The 17,098-nt window shown below is 23.0% G+C and overlaps 2 protein-coding genes across 5 annotated transcripts; one reads left to right on the top strand and one right to left on the bottom strand.

Annotated features, from left to right (window-relative positions):
• Positions 1 to 263: 263 nt before the first annotated feature.
• Positions 264 to 4,676, top strand: LOC122498564 (probable ATP-dependent RNA helicase DDX52). The gene is made up of 10 exons (XM_043606347.1): positions 264 to 477; positions 769 to 1,038; positions 1,827 to 2,012; positions 2,211 to 2,466; positions 2,597 to 2,669; positions 2,798 to 3,001; positions 3,075 to 3,165; positions 3,237 to 3,359; positions 3,474 to 3,700; positions 3,812 to 4,676. Exons 1-10 carry the CDS (start codon positions 391 to 393, stop codon positions 4,284 to 4,286), a joined length of 1,992 nt encoding a protein of 663 aa, XP_043462282.1. The 5' UTR covers positions 264 to 390; the 3' UTR covers positions 4,287 to 4,676.
• Positions 4,677 to 4,898: 222 nt separating this feature from the next.
• On the bottom strand, positions 4,899 to 16,629 carry LOC122498565 (protein halfway). Of its 4 annotated transcripts, none has more exons than XM_043606349.1 (9): positions 16,442 to 16,621; positions 15,094 to 15,724; positions 9,413 to 9,707; positions 8,675 to 8,989; positions 8,398 to 8,567; positions 6,482 to 6,664; positions 6,225 to 6,383; positions 6,016 to 6,132; positions 4,899 to 5,278 (listed from the first exon to the last, which is right to left on the bottom strand). In XM_043606349.1, the coding sequence occupies exons 2-9, from the start codon at positions 15,097 to 15,099 to the stop codon at positions 5,006 to 5,008; spliced, it is 1,518 nt and encodes a 505-aa protein (XP_043462284.1). In that variant the 5' UTR covers positions 15,100 to 15,724; positions 16,442 to 16,621; the 3' UTR covers positions 4,899 to 5,005. The 4 variants fall into 4 exon arrangements, with proteins under 4 accessions (XP_043462284.1, XP_043462285.1, XP_043462283.1 ...); XM_043606350.1 differs by lacking the exon at positions 16,442 to 16,621 and adding an exon at positions 15,950 to 16,074; XM_043606348.1 differs by lacking the exon at positions 15,094 to 15,724 and having other exon boundaries at positions 16,442 to 16,629.
• Between the last annotated feature and the right edge of the window lie 469 nt (positions 16,630 to 17,098).

Here is a 17,098-nt window from a genome sequence, read left to right as displayed (position 1 = left end):
TACCAACATTGTAAATTATACAATATCCGGAATAATACTGTTTGTTTATTTTAAAATACATTTTCTCACTTATTTTTAAAGAGAAAAACTAATTATTCGATTTTTAATTTTAATATTATTGTGGAAAGAGAAAATTTAGATAAAATTAGCAATTATTAATTTTCTATTTTAATTTGCTGACTTCGGAAATAGTGGGGGCGTAATTTTGACGTGGACACCACCAGGTGGCTCTGAAAATTGTGCTACAGAAAGAAAGTCGAACGACTGTGTTGCCTATAGTCTATGACAATACCGATCGAACCATTTTTGAGGTTATGTTCAATTTAAAAATAAATACACGTGCCAAAATAATGTTATAAACATTAACATAATTTAGAGAAATTAAACATTATGGATGCTTACGATATATTTAAAACATTATCAGCAGGAGCGAAGTTTAATTTGAAACGTTTTCAAAGTGATGCCGAAAGATTTTCCGTAAGTTCTATTAGATAAATTATTTCTCAACTGTTGTCTATTTACCTAACTAACGTTTAAAAATGAAAAAAAAAATTATTTTCTAATAAGTTAATATAATAAAATTATAATTATTATCAAATTTTTCTACTTTCTAGTTTATAAACGTAATTTTTGTATTTTAAATTAATTGTATACTTTTTTTTATAAATCTTTTTCTATAAATATTTCTATTTACTCCAATTTTTTCATCTACATCTTTCTGTATTGCTAATAACATTTTTCTTTTTATTTTAATTTTTTCTTCTACAGTTAATAAGGAAACCAGTGAAAGAAGAGAAGGTTGAAATTAAAGTTGAACCTTTAGATTCTATTGCTGATAATTTAGAATTTTCTACTAAAAGAAAACGTGACGATGATGATAATGATAATGATGATACAGTTGAAGACGAAAATGTTTTAACATTTTATGAAGGTCTAAAAGCATCAAAAGATGGAAAAATTATCAAGAAAAATAAAAAGCAGAAAATTCTTACTGATGAGGAGATATTGGAGAAACAAAAGAGGCAGGAAAGAGAAAAGGTAAATTAATAATTTTGTTTGCCTTATAAACTATAAAATTACCACGAATTCTAATATAAAACCTTTAATTTGTCCTATTTCTGAAAATAATTTCTTTTTTAAAAATTTAATTCTCGAAGAACTATCATAAAATTATTACTTAGAAATTATTTAATCAATAATTTTATTTAAATATTGCAAAATTAATTAAATTTTGGAGAAGTTACAAATTATTGCAGAAATTCAATTATTTTCAAAAGTAATAAAATTCTTCGCAGAAATTTAATTATTTTCATAAAGAATAAAAAATTCTCCGAAATTGAATTATTTTCAAAAATTTCAATAAAATTCTTGGCAAAATTTTTATTATTTTCTAAAATTTTCTTCAATTCAATGTTACTATTTTAATAAAATTGTCCAAAAGTATTCAATTATTTACAAATTTAATATAAATTTCTTCTCAATAATTTAATCATTTTCATAAATAATAACATTTTTACAGGTATTTAATTATTTAAAATGCAATTTCCATTGTAATTTTTTTAGAAAAAATCAATTAATGATGAAATATTTATTCAAAAAGGAACTTATTGATGTTTTGGAATAATTTCACAATTAAAAGAATTCGTAAACAAATGTAACAGAACATTTTTTTTTATTATCTAATAATTTTTAGAGTGAATCAGAATAATTCTTTAGGTTCTGGAAAAAAGTCAAAATTTTGTCTGGAAGTCGGAAAAAACAAAATTATATTTTTATTACAACCCTGTTTTTTTCGATTAAAAAATTACAATTCTTGAAATTTTTAGATAAATTCGTTTAGAAAACAAAATCGAATATCAATTATTGGACACGATGTACCGAATCCAATAGAAAAATTCGAACATTTATCGACTGTTTATAAAGTCGGTGGTGATTTATTAAAAAATATGACAAATTCCGGATATAAGGAACCAACGCCGATTCAAATGCAAGCAATTCCTGTTATGTTGGAGGTAATTGGGTTTATTTTTTATCGAATATTAATATATTCATTTCTTAGATTTATTTATTATTTTGTAGTTTTCATTTTTTATTTAAATTTATTTATTCGGTAGATTTATTTGGTATTTATTTAATTTTTGTTTATACAATTTTGGTATTTATGTAATTTTGGTAATTATTTAATATTTAATAAAGAATATTTCTTTCAGGGAAAGCAAATATTAGCTTGTGCTCCAACGGGTTCAGGAAAAACTGCCGCCTTTTTATTTCCAATTCTTCATCAATTAGGTGGACCACAGAAGAAAGGATTTCGTGCCGTTATTCTCAGTCCCACTAGGGAATTAGCCAAACAAACGTACAGAGAGTGTATGAAAATTAGCGAAGGTCGCGATTTTCGAGTTCACATTATTAGTAAAATTAATAAAGCACTCTCTCAATATGGACCAAAGAGTTCAAATAAATTCGGTCAGTTTTTTCCTTTTTTATTTCATTAAATAAAAATAATTAAAAACTGTAGTTAAAATATCAAATATTTATTTATTTCAATTCGATTGAAATAAATATTCAATATTTTAATTGTTAAATTTTTGTTTAGATATATTAATCACGACGCCAAAACGATTGATGTTTCTTCTAAATCAAGACCCACCGGCTATTTCACTAAACAAGTAAATAAATTTATCCTAAATGGATTTTTCTTTATAAGCCAATTTAAAAAACTTAATATTAATTGTATAATAATATTATTTTTTTTCTGATGTAATAATAATATTTATTTTTTTTTACATTCAAACAGCGTCGAATGGTTGATTGTCGACGAGGCAGATAAAATGTTCGAAGATGGAACAAGAAGTTTTCGTGATCAATTGAGTGCAATTTCGAAAGCTTGCTCGAATCCAAAACTTCGACAGGCGATGTTCAGCGCAACGCAAACGCCAGCAGTTACCAAATGGTGTAGAAAAAATCTCAAGAGTTGGATTTCTGTAATGATCGGTTTAAGGTAATTTCAATAATAATATCTCGATTGTTGTTATCTAATAATAACGATTTTTTCGATTTTGCAAATTATTTAGAAATGCCGCAACTGATCTTATCGATCAAGAATTATTGTACGTTGGAAGTGAAGATGGAAAATTAATGGCACTACGAAATATAATTCAAAAGGTAATTTAGTCTAAAATTTTGCAAAAAACATAAAAAGAAAATTTATGCTAATTCTAATTTTTTAAACATAGGGAATAACGCCGCCAGTTTTGATTTTCGTTCAGAGTAAAGACAGAGCTCAAGAATTATTTAATGAACTTATTTACGATGGAATTAATGTCGATGTTATACACGCCGACAGAACCCAAACGCAGGTGAATTATTTTAATTATTTCAATTTTAGTTTTATTATTTTCATTTCCAATTTGTACTTTTCTTCAATGTTTTTGAAATTTCTAGTTCTAATTTTCAAAAATTAATCTTTTTAGAGAGATAATGTTGTCAGATGCTTTCGAGAGGGAAAAATTTGGTTTCTCGTGTGCACGGAATTGATGAGTCGGGGAATTGATTTCAAGGGTGTGAGTCTAGTAATTAATTTCGATTTTCCACCTTCTGGAATTTCGTACATTCATCGAATTGGAAGAACTGGTCGAGCTGGTAACAAAGGAAAAGCCATCACATTCTTCACACAAAACGATACCGTCAATTTAAGAAGGTTTCAATTTTTTCGTACAGTCAATTTGTCAAGAAATTAAAAGAAAATTTGTCCTACAATATTTTAAAGAATTTTTTCCTTGTGATAAATTTTATTTCCCAATTTTTACAGTATCGCCGAGGTGATGCGAGATTCAGGCTGTGAAGTTCCCGAATACATGTTGGAAGTGAAGAAATACAATAGAAAAACTGTCAAGAAATTAGAGCACGTGGCTCCTAAACGAAAAACAATATCAACCAGACTCAAGCATAAAAGAAGATTTAAGAACGAAAATAATGATTCCTCCAAAGGTAAGCAAAAGAATAGAAAATTCGACGAAAAGAAACAAATAAATAAATCTCCAAATGAAGCTAATAATCAAGAAACAGTTAAAAAAGGAAAAAGTGAAAATAAAAAAGAGAAAAAAACAAAAGACGAAACATCTAAAAGTCGAGGGAAAAAAAATTCCCCTAAACAAAAAAAGAAAAAATCAAACGAAAATGTTCGAGAAACATTTAATGGAAAGAAACAAAAGGCGAAAATTGCCAAAAAGACAAATATACTTTTAGCGAAAAAAGTAAAGGCGAAAAAAGGAACTAAAACATAAATTACAAAGACTCAATTTTTAAAACATTATTGTATGTATTTTCACGAAACAATTACGATTTTTGTAAAAAAAAATTCATATATAAATCTGTTTTTCATAAACTAAAAAAATCTCTTAATCCTGCTTTCATAAATATTGCAAATCATCCTAATATTATTTTTTACATTAACGATTATAATTTTATTATATTATTATATGTATATAATTATCGTAGACTAGAAAAAAGCCAATTTACATAATTCGTCATTGACTCGTCAAAATTAATTTAAAAAAACAAACAACTTTTTAACATTGAGCATTACCTTAGGCGCGTTTATAAACAATGAAAGCATTCATTATAAACAAATACAAATTTCACAAAAATCCAAGCGAAATCTTATAAAATATAAAGAAAAAAATCCAGTCTAGTAAAATAGATAGAAAAAAAAATCTGTTAATAATAAACTTAAACATAAAAATAGTTTTTAGTCTTATGAATTTCTCACGCTCCGACTCAAGTTTTTCGAAAATAAATTTTTTTTTTTTTTTTATAAATCACTCAAAATTCTTTTGTAATTTTGCAAAACAAAAATTCGTAGGTCCTACAAATGGATAAAATTAAAAATCGTACAATTAAAAACAAATTGTAGTATTTATAAAAATGTATGTACATTTAAATGAAAATAAGTCTTTTTTTGAATTATAAAATATAAAATTGTTAAAAATTAGTAATAGATTAATTATGTTTCGCATAACCAGTCGCAGGGCAATTTTGGCATTTTACTGGCGGGCCAGGGAAGATAACCAGCTGTTTTAAAAACCCAATAATCGTAGGAAACTTTGGTCACAAGAACAATTAACATTATCACTTCTGTTGCGATAATATAATAAATATAATCAGTCCAATCGCCTGGATAAACGCACATTTTCGCTGGTTCCAGGTCGACCACTTTCTCCTTTACATTCTCGCAGAGAACTTCATCGTAGTCCAAAATTCGACTTTGTAGCCACACCTTTGAAAAAAAAGATGAAATTTTCCTATTAGTACACTAATTTGATTGAATTTAAATGAATAAATTAAATTTAAATAAGTAAATTAAATTAAAATAAAGGATTAAAAAATAATACGAAAATTCAATTTTTTATAATAATTGTAACTGTCCATGTTTTTTTTTTAAATTATTAAAGTATTTTCAAAAAATTATAATAAAGAATTGCTTAAAATAAATTTTTTATAAATATTTTTAAATAATTTTTTATAGATATAATTGTTTTTCAATTAAATACAATTGAAAAATTTCCCAACAATTGAAAATTGTTTAATCTTTTAAATTAATTAAATTTTGGAAAAATATGAAGAAAAATAATCAAATTTTTGAAGAATTTAAATTTTTAAATTAAAACTTAATTATAAATAATATGAAAATGATTTCTTCGAAATTTTAATAAATCTAAAAAAGTTAGTTCCAACAACTTTTAATTTACTTTGTTTAAAGATAATCGAATCTTAAAAAATTAAATGATAAAATAATTCTACGACTTAGTTTTTTAAAAATATTATAATGTAAGTTTTCGAAAATAATATACGAGGCCTGCAAAGAAATTAATTTTAGAATAATAAAAAAATGAAAATAAAATTAAAAAAATCGAATTTAAAAATAAAATGAAAAGCAGATAAAAAATAAATTACAAAATATTGAAAAATGAATTAAAATCGAAATTATAATGATTCGTGTAAATGTTGACGAACCTTCAAATATTTGGCGGTATTGCAATCACAGAGTAATTCATTTCCTCCAAATTTCACAAGTCTATTGCTAACGAAACTCTTGTCGTGTGCGTTTGGCGCTAAAATGTACGTTGGAAGCTGGAAAAGAAAATTAATTTTTAATTTATTTATCTTAGAAAAATGAAAAAAAAAATTAATACAAAAAAAGACGAAAATTGAAGAAAAATTACCGATTTAATTTTATTGTATCGCAAACTTAAAAGAGCGAAATTATCTAGAAATTTAGAACCCTCCAATTTATTAATCGACGAGATATTATTGTGATCAGCGTAAAATTCACGAATGTCTTCGTAACATGGATTTGTACTCAAGTCATCTAAAACGGTGATCTAAAAATTTTCAGAAAAAGAAAAATGATTAAAAATTACATTCTTTTTTTTATTATCAAAATTTGAATTTTGATTTTCTTTTTCTTTTCTAAACTTACGTTGTTGTAGGAAACATTCAAGGCTATTGTATTACGTGGTAATTTTTCCGGCAATTCTGTTAACTGAATACCACCGCAATCAACATTTACGGCTAAGGTCGGAGGTTTGCCTTCGACAATATCCATCCTTCGAAAATTACACTGACATTGCCAATTTTCTCCTTTCGGACATTCAGTTTGCAGCTGATAAAAGAAAAATTAATTAATTGATTAAAATATTTATTTTCGTCAATTTCTTTTTGTAAATAATTGTTAGTATTCTTTTCATTCTAATTTGTATTAAAATAGTATTAATATGGTTTAATGCCAAGGCACAAATGGAATAACTACAATTTACTGATTTTTTTTATCAGAAAGAAAAAAAGGAAGAATTAGTAAAGATTTTTCTTCTCTAAATTAATTTAATTAATTTTTAATTATTTTAATAATTTCTCCGGAATCAAGATTTTTAATAATAACATTTAATTCAGACATTTCTATTGAAATTAAAAATTTTGTTTTGTTTCAGATAATTTAATTTTCAAAAAAATTTCGGGAAATTATTCTAAATATTTGACTTAAAATAAATTTAGTTAAACATTTTTTAAAATAAATAATTGAATATTTGAAAAAATGTAGTTGAAATTCAATTATTTTCATTAATAATAGAATATTCACAGAAATTTAATGATTTTAAGATACAATTTTTATTTAATTTTTTAGAAAAAAAAAATTATTTAAAAAAATTTTTATAAAATTATTCGCGGAAATATAATTATTTTTAATGCAATTTCAATAAAATCTCTTGAAAGAATTCAATTATTTTCAAAAAGTTGAATTCTATTCTTCGCAGAAATTTAATTATTTCAAAAAAATTTTAATAAAATTCTACATTTAAATAAATGAATATTTGAAAAATTGTACATAGTTGAAATTTCGTTTAAAAAATTAAATTTCAAAAAGGTTTTTAATCAAAATTTTTGCAAAATTCAAACTGAATAATTTTTATAAAAGATTCTGAAGAATTTAGTTTTTAGAAAATTTTTAATTCCAATTATTTTATTTAATATTTAAATAAATCCAATATTTTGATTGAAAAATTTTCAAACAATTAGAAATTTCTTAAAGTTAAGTTGAAAACAATATTGAATTGAGAAAAATTGAATACAAACTTTACGTCTTTTTTTCTTCAATAATAACGTAGAGTGTTTTCAGGACCTTAATTTTTGTCAAATAAAATTGTTTATATTGTGGCCTTGGGTCCAAGGCCACAATATAAACAATTTTATTTCTTCAATAATTAAATTTCCAAAGAAATTTCTAGAAATTATTAAAAATAATTTATTTAGAGAAGAATTTTAATTGGAAATTATTTTAAAATTAATTTTTAAATAATTTTAATTTATTTGCATGATTTCCAATTGTTAATTACAATTTTTTGTTACAAAATGCTCATTTTTTTTTTTTTTTTTGAAAAAAAAGAAAAAACTTAATTGAATTCATTCGAAGAATTTTATTACTTATGAAAATAATAATTTAATTCTTGTATTAAAATTTTTGAAAATTCTAATTAAATTTTTTTGAAGAATTTCTTTGAATCTTTTTCAAATAATAGAATTTTTTTTAATGATTTTAACTAAAAATTAAATATTTGATTATTGAATTTTATTAAAATTGTATCTGAAAATAATTGAATTCCGGAGAATAATTTTATTATTTATAAAATTAATTTAATTCTTTTGAAGAATTTTACAATTAATAAAAACAATTGAATTTGTTTGAAGAAATTATTAAAAGTTTAGAAATCAATTGAGTTCTTTTGAATAATTCCGAGATTATTAAAATTAGAAAAATAAATTAATAAAGTTTATAAAATAGAGTTAATAAGTTAATATTAAAAAAAAAAATTGTTGATATAATACTTGAGCTCTACGTACCAAACTCAAATATCGCACTTGTTTTAATGGAACCTGTTCGGTTGTATTGAACCAATGCCAAGTTTTACTTGCCGAGCAAACAGTATCATTTTCTCTGTTAAAATTAATTTGTTTCTCTCCAGTTTTATTGATATACTGATAGATATCGTGACACCAAAGAGTATTTGTTCCTGAAAAATAGAAAATGATGATTTTTTTCAAAATTCTCAATGGAAAAGTATAAAGAAAATTAATATTTTTTTTTCTTTCCCTGAATTTATTATATATTTAATTTTACCTGAAATGTCGAGCCAAAATTCACGACCATTCATGGTGTTGAGAGCGGGAAGATGTGTTAAATTATTGTAGGATAAATCGAGTGTCGTCAGTTGAGCCAATCGTGTTAAAGAATTATTCTCCATTTCAATGAGGCCATTATTAGAAAGATTAAGGCACAAAATTGGTGTCATCATTAAAAATTGACCCTTCACACGATTTATTTTACCATCAGTGACAGCTAAAGACTTTAATCTTCTCCATCGCACTTCGCTTGCGTTGAACACATCTAAAGTGGAGTTTCTTATGTGAATATAAGAGACATTCATTGGAAAATCTAAAAGGAGAAAAGGAAAAAATATTATTATCCCAGGCTTCACAATCAATAAAACCAAATTTATTGAACTATCTTTACGATTTGATACTATTTTAATACTCTTTTAGATTTTTGACACTAAAAACTATTTTTTTTTTTTTTTGAGAAATAAAATAAATTTGAAATATAAAATTATTCTCAATCGTCTAAAACGAGTTCTTTAAGTCGTTAAATTTAATTTTTCAATATCTACTATTTTTTTTACTACTTTTTTTAATTCCTAATTTTTGTCAATAAATATTAATTATTAAAAAATATTACAATAAGAAAATATAGATTTATAATAAATATTTGAATTTATCACTCGGTCGCCTTAGTTGAAATATAAATTGATAAAATATTTTTCTCTTATCAGAAAAGTGAAAAATTTGGAAAATTTCTAACTTGAACACGCCAGTCCATCTTCGAATGCTTTATAATTATTGAGATTGCAGCATAGGACAGCATTTTCCTCGAGATTCGCGTGTGAGAGTGTAATTCTTTTGCAGGAACATTCTCCGGAATTTACTGATGGGCATTCAGTTGGTTGTTGATAGAAACAATGCTCGTGAAGAACCTCCTCAGGAATTGGACTCGGCGGTGGTGTTGAGGCCTGATTTGTAGACGATGCCTGATCCTCTTCTGTTCGTGCTCTTGCCACTCCGGCGTAAAAGCATATCATTATCGTCAGCCACTGCATCTGAAATTAAAAAAAATATTTACATTCAAAATAATTGAATTCCTGGGAAGAATTTTATTATTTATCTACAAAATTAATTTAATTCTAATGAAGAATTTTACAATTAATAGAACAATAATTGAATTGTTTCCAACAATTTATTAAAAATTCTAGAAAATAATTAAATTATTCTCATAATTTTAGTCGATTTGCTCACAATTTTCTACATTTAAAAAATTAATTTTCTCTAAAAAATAAAAATTTGCAATTCAATTTGAATTCAATGACGATGAGAAAATAATATATTTTCGAATTTTGGAATAGTTCCAAAAGAAAAATATGTAAGGTTTCTTTCATGAAACGGAAGTTAGCGAATGGATGAAGTAAAAACAAAAATTAAATTAATTTCTCTATGAACATTGAAGGAAATGAATATAGTAATGAAAGAAAAATAAAATAAAAATACTACAGAATGAGACGAGAGCAAAATTAATGAAATTATTAACTTTAATATAATTCCCAGAAAATGTAAATTACTCTAATTCTACAACTTTCATTATTATTAGTGATAATGTTCGTAGGCAGTCATCGTTACAATTGACCCAGTTTCTACAAATGTGTACTAAAAAAATTTTTTTTTTTTATCCAATTTGAAGAAAAAAAATTAAATACAAAATCAGCGAAAAATATTTCTTCTATGTATTGATTTGGAGATTTTCATTCAACTTCTCGATTCATATGCAAAAATAGATTATAGGTATTGTGTCACATATTCGCCGTCCACAAATGTAAAATTAATTCAGCAAAAAAACGCTGTCTCATGACCTTTAATTCTCACATTTAATAGAATTAACTTTCCTTCTCATTAGAACAATAAAATTAATTATTAGAATCGGAAATTCAAAAATAAAATATTTGAAATATTTAATTGAGACAAATTTTTTATTTTATACCGAAAATTAATTGAATTCGTTTTTTTTTCTCTGTTTCCTTTTTTTTATTATAATTATAGAATATGGGAAATAAAATTTGTTTGTCGACTTAAAACTACGTTACGAAAGGAGTGGCTCCTTCAAGGTCTATAATTACGACGTTATAAATTTGATATCACGAAGGTGTCTTTCCTTACAAATAGGCGTAAAAATCAAATTAAGCGAAATTAATTCCATTCTATACTTTGTCTTTTTTATTGCAGCAAATGAATAAATTATACTATTTTTTCGGAAATCTTTTTACTACAATTGCCAAAATGTTTATTTAGATTTCTTGCAATTATTTTTATTATTATTATTAAATATTATTAATTATTGTTTTCATTATATTCTTCGCTAAATTATTTTTTGTTTTCAAAAATAAATTTCAATTTTTGAATAATTCCAGATTCAAAATTATTTTCAAAGATAAATTTTAATTTTTGAATAATTCCAGATTCAAAATAATTGAATTTAATTATTTTTTTAATTTTTAATAAAATTTTCCGAAAGAACTCAATTATTTTCTAAAATTTTAACAAATTCTTGGAAAGAATTCAATTATTTTTCATTTTCTGATAAGTTCAATTATTTGCAAAACAATTTTAATAAAATTTCACGAAAAGATTTTTTTTTTCATTTTTAATAAAATTTTTCGAAAGAATTCAATTATTTTCCAGAATTTTAATAAATAGATTTTAAAATTGAAAATATAAAATTGGCGTTTAAAATTTTTGTTGGATTATTTCAAAGTTTGCTAAATAATAACATTAATTAAGAGAAAGTTTTTTTCGAGGATTTAATCGGAATAAAATAAAACAGACGAGTCTATAGTAAATTGATAAAAGATAATAGCCATCCTTCAAAGAATTTTTAAAAGTCTTTTATTAGCCACCCTTGAGTCTCAAATCAAGAATCGTTTCTGCGAGATAACTTAAATGCAAAAGTGTTGTAGTTGAAGAGTTCTTTGAGATAGAACTGGTCCCATGAATAAATTTTAGTAGTTAATTAAACTTTATTCTCCACCCTTTTTTTTTGTACAAAAAAAAATAATAAAACTGAATTCAATACAATTTTATAATTTTTTTCTAAATAAATAAATAAATAGAAAAAGAACTTTTCTCCAGTTATCTATTATTTTTCTACAAATTTACAGAAGAATTAATTTTACACTAAAAAGAGAAACAAGAAAAAATTTATTTTTACAAAAAAAAACTATTTCTGATACAGGAGAAATTTCTGAAGCGTATTATTGACATTGAAAATTTGAATTTCAAATGAACGAGCACATTTTTATCAGAAATTTAAAATTTGAGAAATATTATTATCTTTTATTTCGTTGACGAATCAATTTTTGGGAATTCAATTCATACTGAGTTATATGAATAAAAAATAAAATTTAAGATAATTATTCATTTGAAAATAAATATATTTCTAATAAAATTCAATTGAAACGAAAATAGAAATTAAATTGTAATTAAAATATTCGAAATATTTCTATTAAAATTCAATTCAATAGAAATTTAATTGTAAGATAAAATATTCGAAATATTTTTAATATAAAACGGAAATAGAAATTAAATTGTAAAATAAAATATTCGAAATATTTTTTAATGCTAAAAATTAAATTTTGATAATTAAAAACTGAAAATTAATTAAAATTTAACATTGATAAATTAAGAGCTTTCATAATAATTCGATAGAAAGAGAGAAAGAGAATAATCAAACAATTTTTCTTTTAACTAGGTATTGAAATACCATTTTATAAATCATAAAGCGATAATATTTATATCGTTTATAATGACGCAGTTAATTTTAGTCACTAAGTGTAAATTTGTTTACTAACGTTTTTAATTTATTTATTTAATAAATATATTTTTTTAAAACTATATCTATTTACAGAAATATTAAATTAATAATATTAATAATATATTTATGAAAATATATTTGTGTAGAAAAAAATATATTTATTTAAAAAAAACGTATTTATTGTTTACATTTGAAAAAACAAATTTAGAAAAATCTATTATTTATTCTGAAAATGAAACGCGAAAAATTCTAAGCAATTAAATAAATAATTGAAAAACTCATTTTTTATCCCGACATTTTATTACATAAAAAACTTTTCAACATAAACGTTATCTCTTTCAGAATAAATACCAAAGATATGGTATGATAATTCCCTTATCACTTGGGACAATTAAAATTTTACATCAATTTGAACAAATGCTTATTTTCAGAAAATAAAAACTGACAAACATTGAGAAAAACTTTTTATAATCGTCTTTTTTTTAGAATTTACTTCCAAAAAGAAAAAATCTCTTTATCTATTAATTTATATTTATCGATAATTTTTCATTTTCAATTACAAAATTGGAAAAAATTTTTGAAAAACTAATTAAAAAATAAAAACATTTAATATTATAATAAAGAAAAAACTTTAGTAAATTTTTAAAAAATTTTGTAAATTTTCGAATTTCTAGTTTTTGTTATTTAAAGAAAAATTGAAGAAAAGAGAAATAAAAACAATTTAAAATTTCAAATGACACAGATTTGATTCCTAACCGACTGTGATTGGAGAATAAAGACCTTTCAATTAACATTTGAACAAGCTGGCGTATATCTTTGAGAAGCAAAATCAACAACATTAATTAGCTGATTTAACTGCATTCTTTAAAGAAAAATTATTCACTAAAACAAGCTTTTTTGATTGAAGAAAAAAATAATTGTAAAAAATGAAAAAAACTGATTTGTTTCTTTCTCTGTATTTATTAATCCCCAGGGGAAAAATTTTTTTTAAGAAAATAATAAATTAATAATTCAATTATTATTCAATTATTAAAATATAAAATTAAATAATTCATTGAATATTTGAATAATTCTTAAAATTCAATTTTTTTTTAAAGAATTTTATCAACATTTTTTAAAGTGTGAAAATTTTGTTATTTATGAAAATAATTGAATGTTTGCAAAAAATTGTATTAAAATTTGTTTAAATAATTGATATTGTTGGACAAATTTTATAAAAATTGTCTTTTTAATAATTGAATTAATGTGAAAAATTTTTTTATTTAAATAAATAATTGAAGTGCAACAAAAAATTTTATTAATTATGATAATAATTGAATTCTAACAAATATTTTTGACGAATTTAATTAAATTTTTTTGAAAATAATTGACTTTCTGCGAAGAATTAAATTAAAATTTTTGATAATAATTGAATTCTTTCAAGAAATTTTATTAATGTTGCATTGAAAATACTTGAATTTTCGTAAAGATTTTTATTAAAATTCTTTTAAATAATTTATTTAAAAAAAAAATAAAATGAAAATTGCATTAAAAATAATTAAATTCCTGCGAAGAATTTTATTATAATTATAAAAATAATTCAATTTCAGCAAAGAATTTTATTAAAATTGTTTTACATAATATAATTCTTTTGGGGAAATTTTATTAAAATTATAGATAAAATAATTGAAAGTGAAAATAATTTAATTTCGAAAAATTGAATCGCTTCTAAGAATTTTATTAAATCTTTTCAGAATAATTTTTTATTTCAACTTTTAGCAAATATTTTGAAAACAAAATTTAAAAAAAAACCTCTTTATTTAAAATGATTCATTTGCAAAATAACATTATTTAAACGAATAAAATTAGAAAAATAAAAAATATCTAAACTTATTTTACGGTAAAATAAATGTGTGAAATTATTTTACTGAAAAATAAAAGTTTAAAATTAAAGTATACTTTCAAGGATATAGAATTCAATAAAATTCAAAAATAAAATCTATAAAACGAAGTTCAAAAATAGATTTTCTTTTTGAAAATTAAAAAACATTTGAACATTAATTTATATAAGTTGAAAAAAATTATTCTTTTGATTCTATATTTTTTTTTTGCACTTAACTTTCACTACATTTATATATATTTAAAAATAAAAGTCTTTGGAACGCTTTCAAAAAGGTTGACACGTTGCCAACTTGCATAGGACAGAGAACCGGTCGCTGCTTTAAATTTCATTCCATTTATCGTTCATGAAAATAAAAGAAACAAAAGCAAAACCGGAGGGTCAAGTCCCTTAAAATTAAGCGAGACTCGCACTGAGCAATTAAATCAAAGTTAATTTTTTTTAAATTGCATTTTACTTTTCCCTCGATAGCAAAAAAAGAAACTGGTACTTTTTCAAAATTATTGTCGATTAAAAGAAAAAAATATATATATAATGAATAAAATAAGAAAAATGAAGAAAATAATAAAAATAATAAAACAATCGATAAATAGCAGTAATAAAATTTTCTAAATTTGTTTTTTCAGATTGACTTCTGTAAAAAAGATAAAGTTTTTAATTTATTATATTTTTCAGTTTTTTTTCTTCTTAATTCTTTTAGTTTTTTAGTTAATGAGACGTATTTTTTTTTCATAAACAAGTTAATTACCTTCATGATGTAGATGAAAAGAATAATCAAGTCAGATATATTTATTTTCGTGTCCAAATGTCTAGCGATGAAAAATCGATCATTATTCAAACGGAATTAATAGTTTATTGCAAAAGCGAGATAATGAATTGTTAATTATTGTCTTGAGCATCCTCGTGTTGTATATTATATGACAGTAGATAATTATTTGCATATATTATAATGAAAACTTTGAAAATTTCTAGAAGCTCTTTTTTTCTATTGCTGATGTGGTGGAATAAATTAATTCACTTAAACCAGAAATGACAAGGGTCACTCGGGTCATGCCAGTAATGAATCAAAATTAGTTAGTTTGATCGCAGAGTTTAACTTGCACTCATTAACATTGTGAAGATATCGAAAAATAAATCAACTTGCCACTATTAAAGACACTTTTTTTTTTAATATTTCTTTTCCTTCATAGTTCACTAGCCATTTTTTCTTGAGAATTCTTGAGAATTAATAATAATAATTAATAAAATAATAATAATTGTCAAATTTCCAAATATTTATCGTCACATTTTCTTTTGTCGTCATTATTGTTTGTTAAATTGGCAGGAATGTGAATAAACTGTAGATTAAAAGTCCGGAGTGTTGAGATTTTGATTACATCCTGGAAATTGTATTAAAAAAAAATCCTTTTGTTAATTATTTTGTCGTAAGAGAATTTTGTCGAAAGAGAAAGAGAAGTGATTAGGTAACACTTGAAACTTTCTCTTTTTCAAGATTTTAATCATGACGTTTTGCGGATAGTCATATTGTTTTTTTTTTGTCTAGAGAGAGAAACAATAAATAATACAAAGTACAAAGAAATGAAAAGGAAAAAATGCGTACGCACTAGTCAAAGCCACGCCGCATACTGAACTGAATTACTGAAAACTCAACTCGAAAACCAACTGACTCAACAGCTTAAATGTTGACCATGCAACTAGTCTCTCGATCTCAGAATTTTTTCTCTTCTAAATTCCTCTATTTTTGTTCACTTTTTTTTTTACTTTTATTCACTTTTGTTACTGTTGACAAAATAAAATTTCTTTCTTTTGAATTTATGTCGAATTTCAAATAATTTAGAAATTTTCACAAAAAGAAATAATTTTATAAACTAATAAATTGTGGAAAAAGATTATGAAAAAGTAAACAAAAAAAAAATTGACTAAAAATTACAATTTAGGGACAAAAAATTTTGGAATTTAAATAACTCAATTTTCTACTTTTATTTAGAATGAAAAAGTAAAAAAATCAAAATATTAATAGTAATTAAGAACAAGTTGTCAATAATTATTTATTGAGAAAATAAGGAAGAAATAAATATAAATATAAAAGAACTTACCAAACACTTGCCCTTATTGCGCATAATAATTTTTTACTCCTACAAAAATTATATAGATTCAAGAAACCTTGAATAATTCTTTAAATATCAGATCAATTTTCCTCTTCATTCGCTGAATTTCCTTTTTTAATTTACTATAAACAATTTAATGAATTTAATAATTCTTTTTCTTCTTCATCCCTTTAATTCAAAGATAAACAAAAACAAATAAAGTGCAGGGTTGAGTCATAAATTTTCACACAAATTTCCCGACCAATAGAAATGGTTCTTTCTAAAAAGTGGCATTTTTATTGGACAGAAGCATTTTATTTGTATAATATTACTTTATTATCATTTTATAATAATAATATTACTATATTACATTAATATTATTATATTATATTAATAATATGATATTATTTTACTGATTTACTATTTTATTTATTATTTATATTTATATAGATTTACAGTAGAATCCTCGTTGTTTTTGCTTCCCAACCCTTTTGCAGCAGAGTTGGACAAGTAAAATTAAAAACACCTCCTCGAGTCGTACTCGTACGCTGTAATTTGAGTAATTTTCTTTATTTTTTACTGTAATTTACCTTTATTTTACAACAAAAGTGCTATGAACAATACTTTTTAGAGAGTACAATTTTTTTAAGGGGTAAAATACCTAGT

The sequence above is a fragment of the Leptopilina heterotoma genome, unplaced genomic scaffold (genome assembly GCF_015476425.1).
Source record: "Leptopilina heterotoma isolate Lh14 unplaced genomic scaffold, ASM1547642v1 Lhet_152, whole genome shotgun sequence".
NCBI lineage: Eukaryota > Metazoa > Arthropoda > Insecta > Hymenoptera > Figitidae > Leptopilina > Leptopilina heterotoma.
Note: the sequence above shows the minus strand (reverse complement) of the source record. Positions and strands in the feature narration are given on the sequence as shown.

Excerpts from the sequence above, each read along its gene's own strand:
- LOC122498564 (XM_043606347.1), top strand. The coding sequence starts at position 391 with ATGGATGCTTACGATATATTTAAAACATTATCAGCAGGAGCGAAGTTT. Across the intron at positions 3,166-3,236 it reads TACGAAATATAATTCAAAAG|GGAATAACGCCGCCAGTTTT; the intron begins GTAATTTAGTCT and ends TTTTAAACATAG. Across the intron at positions 3,360-3,473 it reads CCGACAGAACCCAAACGCAG|AGAGATAATGTTGTCAGATG; the intron begins GTGAATTATTTT and ends TAATCTTTTTAG.
- LOC122498565 (XM_043606348.1), bottom strand. The coding sequence starts at position 16,465 with ATGCGCAATAAGGGCAAGTGTTTG. Across the intron at positions 6,665-8,397 it reads AAGTGCGATATTTGAGTTTG|CTGCAAACTGAATGTCCGAA; the intron begins GTACGTAGAGCT and ends TTCTTTTATCAG. Across the intron at positions 6,133-6,224 it reads GATACAATAAAATTAAATCG|CTTCCAACGTACATTTTAGC; the intron begins GTAATTTTTCTT and ends TTTCTTTTCCAG.